We start from the raw sequence: 10,450 nt of genomic DNA, 5'->3' as shown, positions 1-10,450 counted from the left end.
GATATAGTCCAAGATGAACTTCCATCTATATTGATTATGATTGTTTTATGTCTAGATCTGAGAACTACACTTGTAAGTTGTTTTCCTTTATTATTTTTGTAAATAGTAAGGATTTTTTTTGTCACAGCAAAGTTTCCTTTCTTTCCTTTTCTTTAGGACTCATACTCATATGTAAGATCCACAGCTCCTGCTGTAGCTTATGACAGTAAGCAGTACTACCAACAGCCAACAGCAACTGCTGCTGCTGTAGCTGCCGCTGCCCAGCCTCAGCCTTCAGTTGCGGAAACCTACTACCAGACAGGTTAGTTTTAACACACACAATTTTATTATAAACTATTGAAGTATATGATTCAGGGTTGTTTTGGTTTTTGTACTGGGAATTGGACATAGAGTGTTTGCACTGAGCTATGCCCTCAGTCCTCTTTTTAAGTTTATGTGTGTATTTATTTTTTATTCTGTCATGCTAAGTCACTCAATCCCAACTTTCCCTCCGCCTGTCTCAGCCTTCCTGAGTGCTGGAATCACAGGCATGTGCTACCCTACCCAGTTTTAGGGTATTTTATAATGAAGATAAGCTTCCAAGTTTATCTAAAACCATTATGTTACACATTATATTGAAAAGTCAAGTTATACCCATACCCTTCTTTTCAACTGCTAGAATGCCTTTGAATCACAAAGAAGTTTATGGAAGCATTCATAATCAAACCCTTTTCTCTTGGACATGTATTCCATTTGTTATCATCAGTATATAGTTACCTTCTTGCTGAAATACCTGTAACTGAAAAAAGCTGTGGTAATGACTTCTGACCACATTCTTTTCTTTGCCAGAAATTCTCACAGCATTATGTATAGTCTGACTTTGTGGCCAATGGAGTTTTCTTTAATGGCTCATACTTTTTATTCATCTTTCCCTGATCTGTAATGACATTTGATTCTGTTACTAGCCATTGATAATATTAAGTGCAGTATATAATGGCTTAAATGCTAGAAGTGTTTTATTTACAAAGAAGCCTGCATATTTGTAGTCTTTAAAAAGTGCATTTTTCACATAGATATAATTGAGAACTTTTAAAACAAAGGTCTCCAAGGTTTAAAAAGTAACTGACCCCTTTTTTTGAAGGCCCTAGGTTGTGGGTAGGATTAGGAGAGAGCAGAATTGGCTTCCAAAATTGGCTTTACCACTAATGGGGGCAAATGATTTTTTAAAATTCTCCTGTATTCTCTTATCTATAAATGAAGTAGTTAACCCAGATCTCTATAGTGTTGCTTCTAGTTCTGTGATTTTAGGAGCTGTTATAAGTTGTTTTAAAGTATTTTGAATTATAATGACTGACCTTTTTTGGGTTTCTTTTCTATTGATTTGTGTGTATGATGACTTATAATGAACTCCCTAGTTAGCAGGCTAGGCTTGTGATTAAGAGTGCTGAATTATCTAAGAGTCAGAAGATCTTGATTTAGTCAGGAGTTCTGACACTATGTGACTATAAATCATTTAGATCTTGGATATTAGTTTGCTCTCTGTAAAATAGTGTCTTCATCTGTGTGTTGTAATCACATTTCATAAACAGATATAGATAAAAGTTTTAAGGCAGGGCCAGGGATGTAGCTCAGTAATGCATTGAGTGCCAGGCAAACGCAAGGTCCTAAGTTTGATGCCCAGTACTGAGGGAAAAAAAAAGTTTTAAGGTGTCTTAACTAATTGGAAAACGAGTTTGGCCCTCTGGTATCTGGTCCTTTCTCAGAAGTAATACTGGTGTGCTTTAGTTATCATTAATAAGTGATTATTAATTTACTAATTGATTGTAAGGCTCATAAGATTCTTCAAAATATTGTTTTGAATTTGGTCAAAGGTAGCAGAAAGTTTAGCAGAGAAATTGATGGCAGCCATTTAAGAATAGCTGCATTCTGGAGCCAAAGATACATAGTTCATTTATACGCCTGCTGTGTGTGTGGCCATAGGTTCAGTTCCTGGTACCACAAAAACAAATCGCTGTACTCAAGCTATTGATGTTTGAAGTCAGTAACACCTGTGAATTGGAGGTAGATTTTTCACTATGGATAAATCAGTAAAATGCAGTGAATGGTGTATAAACAAGTTCCATGGAGTTAAATATTGAAATTTTTTTGTTTGGTTGGTTTTTTTGGTACCGGGGATTGAACTCGGGACCTTGTGCTTTTGAGGCAGGCACTGGAACCACTGAGCTAAATCCCTGGCCCTGAAATTTTTAATGTGGATTGAAATACCTGTTTGAGAGGCTGTTTATTCTATTCCTAGCATTAAGCCTAACTGAAGTAGAATGACTAGCCTAAATACATACCACCCACACACACTTTCTCTTTCTCGCTAGAAATCTTTTTGTATAATCTACCAGTTGTATATACTAGTGCTATTTCCATTATAAATTTTTGTAAAATACCATTTTAGAAACACAATGAAAAGCATAAGTTTTACCTCTTTTTGCCAACAAGAAATTGTTAGCATTGCTAGCAACCTACTCTTTTTAGTTTTCTAAGTATATTGTTAAAGTATAGTGATTCACCTTGTTCATTTTCTGATGTCTTTTTCTCACTTTAGCTCCCAAAGCAGGTTATAGCCAAGGTGCAACGCAGTATACTCAAGCCCAGCAAACTCGTCAAGTGACAGCCATAAAACCAGCCACACCAAGTCCAGCTACCACTACTTTCTCCATTTATCCTGTGTCCTCCACTGTACAGCCGGTAGCAGCTGCGGCTACTGTGGTGCCATCTTACACTCAGAGTGCTACTTACAGTACTACAGCAGTTACTTATTCGGGTAAGACTGATAAAAACTGATTAAATGAGTAAACAAATTACAAAGATATTTATTAGAAACTCAGTGTTCTGTGAGCTTATCTTATTCTCAGTAGCAGGAACTGAATTGATAGGTATTGAATATATGTGCATAATATGACAAAAGGATCATAGTATAAATAGTTTTTGTTGTTGCTTTAATAGATCTTAGCAGAATATAAAATGCTCTTTGGGAATTTGAAAGATAGTCATGAGTCTTGGGCCTAGGATTATAATTAAAGAAAGTAACAACTAGTCTCAGGATCATTGTTTTTTCAAATGAATTTTAAAATTCAAGGTTAGTACTCAGGGAGTACCACAGATAAACTAATTTTCCTTAGAGGGGTACGATTACTAAAACTTCACCATGTCCAGTACTCTTGCTAATTTCTGGTTAAGGTAGTTTATCATACTGCAGTGATTAAAATCCCACATTACTTTTTGTACACACTGGGCTTTATACTACTGAATGGTTTGTTACTATTTTACATTTTATTCATTCTATAATACCTCATCTTAACTCAGTGGTGGCTTTAAGGTGACATGGGCAATTTTGGGTTTTGTTTTTGTTTTGTTTTGGTACCAGGATCAAACTCGGGACCTTTCACCTGCAAGGCAGGTAGTGGAACCACTGAGCTAAATCCCTGGCCAGACATAGGCAATTTTAATTCTGATCTATTGATATTTTGTTGTAGTTTGAGTCCTTGAAGCCTAGTTACTGAATTATAAAATACTCTATTTCTCATATTTCTTACCTCTTGCTCTAGGATGCTAGGGTTACAGTAATGAATTATTCAGGCAAGTCATATTTGGGAACAGCAGTTCATTGTGACTGAAATTTAAGATATGTGGGGTAAATAATCGGAGACGAGACCAGAATTGTCAGTGTGAAAAACCTTGTATGCTGTGCTTTTGTGGCTATACCTATATTATTGGCAGAAAGGGTGCCACAGGTAATCTTAAGAAAAAGAGGATTGCAGGGCCAGGGATTTAGCTTAGCGGCACAGCACCTGCCTGCCAAGTGTGAGGTCCTGAGTTTGATCCTTGGTACCAAAAAAATACCAAAAAAAGGATTGCAGATTTGTAAATTACCTGTGACAGCACATAGACATGAATTGGAATGAGGACATGGTATGAGAATTCTGGCTAAGCTGGTGAATAATGAGGATCTTATCAAAGGGGCTTAGGGTAGAGAGGTATTTTATAACCTGTTAAGGATAAAGATAAAGCCAAATGTGGTGGTGCACTCCTGTAATTTCAGCACTCATGAGCTGAGGCAGGAGAATAGCTTTTTTTTTTTTTGGTATCAGGGATCGAACTCGAGACCTTGCACTTGCAAGGCAGGTGGTGGAACCACTCAGCTAAAGCCCTGACCCAAGAAAATAGCTTTGAGTTCAAGGCTAGCCGGGGATACATAGGGAGTTCAAAGTTAGCTTCTACTATGTAATGAGACTGTCTCAAAAAAAAAAAAATTTAAAAATAGTCCAAAATGTTTCCTATTTAGCAAAGGAATCTTATTAAGATCTAAGAAACTATTTCTTATTCTTAGTCATAACAAGACTTCCCAGATACAGCTTTTCTGCCTCCGGTTGACTAGTTATAACCAAGTTTATTGCAGTGAAATATGATTGGGTGCTTTTTTTTTTTTGGTACCAGTGATTGAACCCAGGACCTTGCGCTTGAAAGGCAGCCGTGGTGCCACTGAGCTAAATCCCCAGCCCAATTGGATGCTTTTTTAAATGTCTATATGAATGTCAACAAAATAAGGAGTACCGGGGCCAGGGATTTAGCTCAGTGGTTCCACCACCTGCCTCATAAGTGCAAGGACCAGAGTTGGATCCCCAGTACCAAAAAAAAAAAAAAAAAAGGAGTACCAGAGTATCCTTTCCTTTTCATTGTTTCCCTCTTTTATGTGTTCCTGTGGGCTATAATCAGTTAATCTTAGTACTTTGCCGTGAATTCTTCAGAAAGTATCTCCTAAGAATAAAGACATTCTCTTGGGCCGGGGATTTAGCTCAGTGGTTCCGCCGCCTGCCTTGCAAGCGCAATGTCCCAAGTTCTGTCCCTGGTACCAAAAAAAAACCCAAAAGGCATTCTCTTACATAGTCACAATGTTAAGAACTCTCAGATTACTTGATTTTGCCTTGCACAGTTTAAAATAATTATTTTTTATTGACTGCTTTATTGCATGAGTAATGCATTATTTTAAAATTAGAAACTGTAGCTTTTTTAAATCAAACCATTAAGCATGTATAACTATTATGGTTTTTGTTATAAAAAACAAACTTTGTTCTTTTTTTTTTTTTTTTTTTTTTCTATAAAGGGCCTTACTGTGTATCCTAGCTGGCCTTGACTGACTGTGTAGCCTAGGCTAGGCTAGCCTAGTGCTGAGTGGATGATAGGTGTGATCCACTACAACTGGTCTGAACTTGTCTTATATATGCTGTTTTGTAAACTCCTTTAATCTCCCTTTCAAGTTTCTAAGTATAGAGATAACGTCATTCTTTTGATTGTCTCCCCAAGCTTTATTTTGGAATTTAAAATTCTTTGTAAAAATCAAAAAGTAGTACACGAAACACCCATATATCATTAACCTATGTTCACCAGTTATTAATAGTTTGAAACATAGTCTTTGTCTTTCCTTTCACTTAAAACCTATTTCTACATGCTTTGGGAGTATATTTTGTAAGTTATAGACAACATGATACTTTACTAATTTTTCAGAAAGTATTTCCTAAGAAAAAAGATGTCCTTTTACACAGCCACAATGTCAATATAATAAAAAGGAATTGAACATAGATACTATCAAATAATACACATTTTCTTGTTTGTCCCAAATGTCTTTTATGGCTTGGCTTTATATTTTGATGTGTTTGTGTTTGTGCTTGTTTTAAATGCAGAGTCCAGTCAAAGGTCAGAGATGGTATTTGGTTGTCTAGCTTACTTTCTTTTAATCTAGAACTATTAGCTACTTTTATCTTGCCTCATGACATTGACGCTTTTGAAAAGTTGTCTTACAATCTGGATTTATCTGATTTCTTAGTCACAAAATTACTCAGGTTGGGCTCAAACTTGGTATCCTCTTGCTTCAGCCTCCTGCTGCAGCTTCCCAGAGCACTAGAATTAGAGGCCTGCACCATCACACCCAACCTTTTTTTTTGCTACCGAGGACCGAACTTGGGTACTTGCGCTTGCACAGCAGGTGGCGAAACCACTGAGCTAAATCCCCGGCCCCCTACTTTTTGATATTACTATGGACTCATTCTTTTTTATTCAGCGTATTAAAATCCAGTACTCTTGCTTTTGTCTTAGAGGCTCACATTGTCCCCAGTTTGGCCAGTGGCATCCTCTTCAGTTTCTCTTTCTGGCAAGGCCAATCTTTTGAGTATTTCTTTTCCCTTCTGGCACTGTAATTACAGATACACTTTTGAGTTTTCCCTGTCCTAGACTCACAATCAGCCATATCAAGAAGGAGCCTAATTGTTTCTTATAAACACCAGTGGTACTTAGTAACTATTTTTGTTTTGTTTTGTTTTTTGATACCGGAGATCGAACTCGGGTCCTTGTGCTTGCACAGCAGGAGGCAAAACCACTGAGCTAAATCCCCAGCCCACTTAGTAACTATTTTAATGGCTGCATTTTATTGAATAGATGTACTCATTTTAAATTGTTCATTTTGGGACATTTTGGCTTTTTAAAAAGATACTTAGTTTTTACTGGGTATGGTAACTCATGCCTATAATCCCAGTCTTAGGAGGCTGAGGCAAGAGGATCACCAAGAATTTAAGGCCAGCCTGAATTACAGGGTGAGACCCTTTTTCAAAAAAAAAAACCAACGGGGGTGTGTGTGTGTGTGTGTGTGTGTGTGCGCGCGTGCGCGTGCATGCATGCATGTGTATATATATTATATATATATGCGTGCACACGCATATATATGCACACACATATACTTATTTTTAGATAACACATAGTGATTGTACTATAATCACTATATATATGGTGCAAGGTAACATTTCAATACATACATACAGTGCATATGATCAGATCAGGGTAATGGACACATCTGTCACCTTTTTAAACATCAATTCCTTATGTTGGGAACATTCAAAATCCTCTCTACTAGCTTACTTTGAAATGTTTATTATCAACCATATTTACTCTACTATGGCATAGAACTTTAGAAATCATTCCCCCTTTTACACTGTACCCCCAGACCTTTAGACATCTTCTTGCTACCTCTCTTCCCCTTGCCCTTCCCAGGCTCTATTTCTTTGAGATCGACTTTTTAGCTTTCATATGTGAGAACATGCAGAATTTGTCCTTCTATACCTGACATATCATTTCACATAATGTCCTCTAGTTCTGTCATGCTGCTGCAAATGGCAGAATTTCATCCTTTTTTAGGGTTGAATACTATTCATTGTTCATGTATATACCTCTTTTTTTTCTTTTTTTTTTTTTTTGGTACCAGGGATCGAACTCGGGACCTTGTGCTTGCAAAGCAGGGGAAGAACCACTGAGCTAAATCCCCGGCCCAATCATATTGTTTTCTACTCATTGAATTAGATTGAGTTCCTTATTATATATTCTGGAAAATAATCCCTTTTTGGATAAATAGTTTGCAGATACTTTTTCTGTGGGTTGGTTTTGTGTGTGTGTGTTACTAAGGTTTGAACCCAGTGCCTTGCACATGCTAGTCAAGCACTTTTTCACCCTGTTATTGGTTTCCTTTGTTGTACAGACACTTTCTACTTTGATATAATACCATTTGTCAGTTGTTGCTTTTGTTGTCTGTACTTCCAGCATTATAGCCATAAAATCCTCTCAGACAGATGTCTTGGAGTGTTTCCCCAGTGTAGTTTCATAGTTTTGGTTCTCACATTTAATCTTTCATCCATTTTTAGTACTTTTTGTACATGGTAGGAAACAGAGGCCTCATTTCTTCTGAAAATGGACATCCAGTTTTCTTAGCATCCTTTCTAGAAATGATTTTCCTTTTTCCATCTTATATTCTTGCTGCCTTTGTTGAAAATCAATTGACTGTGAAATACGTAGGTTTATTTTTGTGTTCTCTATTCTCTTCCATTGGCCTATTTTTGTGATGGTACTGTGTGGCTTTGGTTATTGTAGTTTTGTTAAGTGTTTTGCAGTCCAAAACTGTAAGCTACCAGCTTTGTTATTTTGCTCAGGATTGCTTTGGCTGCTTTGGACCCATACAAATTTTAGTGTTTCTTGTATTTTTGTAATGAATGATACCAGTATTTTGATAAGAAGGAATCTGTAGATCACTGAATAATATGGACATCTTTATGATATTAATTTTTCTAATCCATAAAAATGGGATGTATTTCCATTTTTTGTGTGCATCTTCTTAAACTTCTTTCATCATTGTTTTGTAATTTTCATTACATTATGGAGATCATTCACTTCCTTGGTTAGTTTATTCCTGGGTTTTTGTTTTTTATTTTGTTTTCTGTAGTTATGGCAAATGAGAGCACTTTCTTGATCTTTTTCTCAGTGTTTTTGTTACTAGTGTATAAAAAAGCCATTGATATGAGAGAAAAACTAGAAACAACACAACAGAGAACTGTCATACTTAAAAATATTTGTGCATTTTCCCACTTGTTCCCTTATGATAAATTTCTAGATGGCAACTCTACCACACTCCCCTTCTCTCTCTCACGCACACACACACCCCCATCTATTCTGGGAATTGAACTCAGGGGCTTTTGCACTGACCTTTATCCACAGCCCTTTTAGATTTTATTTGGGGACAAGGTGTTGCTAAGTTGTTAAATTCCGCCAGCTGGGCTCAAATTGGGGATTCTGCTTACCTTAGCTTGCTAGAGTGCAGCGATTACAGGTATGCACTACCACATCCAGCCTTAGCTCTTCCTTTTTATGAAAATCAGTTCTAGTCAGGCATGGTAGCTCATGCCTCTGTAATCCCAGCACTCAGGTTGGTGGATTGTGAGTTTAAAGGCCAGTCTGGACAACATAGTAAGACCCTGTCTCCAAAGAAAAGGAGTTCTAGAATATTGCTACCTACTAATGGTTACTTGTAGCATGAGGGATTCACTGAAATTGTATGCCTTTGTTTCTGATATTGTACTTTTTTTTTTGGTACCGGGGATCAAACTCAGGACCTTGCGCTTGTGAGGCAGCTGGAGGAACTTCTGAGCTAAATCCCCGGTCCACCTGATATTGTACATTTTAAAATGGTATTTTTGGTGTTCTAATAATATACCTTCCTAGTTGATAAGGATTTTTAATAAAAGTACTTTTTGGGCCGGGGATTTAGCTCAGTGGTTCCACTGCCTGCCTCGCAAGTGCAAGGTCCAGAGTTCGATCCCCGGTACCAAAAAAAAAAAAAAAAAAACTACTTTTCAAGTGAACTTGTTTTAGTTTTCAAAAATTGAGCTTTAGTGGGCTGGGGATTTAGCTCAGTGGTTCTGGGGCCTGCCTCACAAGCACAAGGTCCCAAGTTTGATCCCCGGTACCAAAAAAAAAAAAATGAGCTTTAGGGCTGGGGATTTAGCTCAGTAGTTCCACCGCCTGCCCTGCAAGTGCAAGGACCTGAGTTCGTTCCCCAGTACCAAAAACAATCAACCAAAAATTGAGCTTTTACTTAATATCTTAATCCTTTTTCCTTGTCACTGAGACATGATACCTGACATCCACAACTTAGAGAAGTAGTATTTTGACTTATAGTTTATAGAGGTTTCAGTTCATAGTCTGCTGGCTCCAAAGCAGGACAGCATGACATATGGGTATAACAGAGGAAAATCTGCTGTAGTGACAGGGAAGCAGAGAGTGAAGGGAAGAGCTGGGAGGAGAAGATAAGCAAGCTCTTCTAGGCCATGCCCCCAATGTCTTGCCTCTTTTGACCAGGCCCCACCTCTTAACTGCAAGCCAGCTATAACCCCTATAATCAAAACCCCACCTATAAAGCACATAAGACTGTTGGGGAACCATCAAGATATAAACCATAACACTTAATTTATGGGCATGGGCTTATATTTATTTTCTCCCCACAATACTTTTATGAGAACCATACATTGATTTTTTAGTAGTTAGAAAATTTAAACTGTTCTTTAGCAGAGCTCCAGAAAATTTAACCCTCTTTTCAATGGATTAAAAATATATATATATTACCTATTAGTATTAAACTTGCTTTTTATTGGTAAAAATACTTGTGCACAAATAGAAATGACTGTCAAGAGTAAGCTTAACCTGGTGATTTTGTGGTTAAATAACTCATTGTAAAAAGACCTCATACACTCTAAGGCTCAGTTTTCTCATTTGTAAAGTAAGGATAGTGACCTATTTTAAAAATAGTTCCTGAAACTGCACTGTGTCTGGCACACTGCTTTCCGTATTGTGGGCCCTAAAAAACTAGAACACCTAGTCATCTAGCACTATTGGCCTCTGTTGCCCTTGCCCTATTTTTTTTTCTTTGCATACATTATATTTAAATTGCACTTTTAATTTCTTTTGTTTTGTCTTTTTGGTATTGGGGATCGAACTCGGATCCTTGCCCTTGCAAGGCAGGCGGCGGAACCACTGAGCTAAATCCCTGGCCCTTTTAACTTCTTTATTTGAATATTTTCTAGAAATTGGCAATGTCCCTCAGTAATAA

The 10,450-nt window shown here is 37.2% G+C and overlaps 1 protein-coding gene across 4 annotated transcripts in view; it reads left to right on the top strand.

Moving 5' to 3' along the window:
• Nucleotides 1-10,450, top strand: part of Zfr (zinc finger RNA binding protein) — a 71,971-nt gene that overhangs the window by 19,756 nt on the left and 41,765 nt on the right. For all 4 annotated transcript variants that reach the window (XR_015442212.1, XR_002396440.2, XM_087189268.1 and 1 more), the window contains 2 exons: nucleotides 157-301; nucleotides 2,576-2,794. Coding sequence is in view for 2 of the 4 variants with exons in the window: in XM_087189268.1 (XP_087045394.1) it covers nucleotides 157-301; nucleotides 2,576-2,794 (364 nt within the window). In the remaining 2 variants the exon portion in view is untranslated. The remainder of the gene's footprint in view (nucleotides 1-156; nucleotides 302-2,575; nucleotides 2,795-10,450) is intronic.

Source organism: Heterocephalus glaber, unplaced genomic scaffold (genome assembly GCF_053883595.1).
Source record: "Heterocephalus glaber isolate CG9 unplaced genomic scaffold, H.glaber_assembly_v1.0 deba00001538, whole genome shotgun sequence".
Lineage (NCBI taxonomy): Eukaryota > Metazoa > Chordata > Mammalia > Rodentia > Bathyergidae > Heterocephalus > Heterocephalus glaber.
This window is presented reverse-complemented; position numbering and strand designations above follow the sequence as displayed.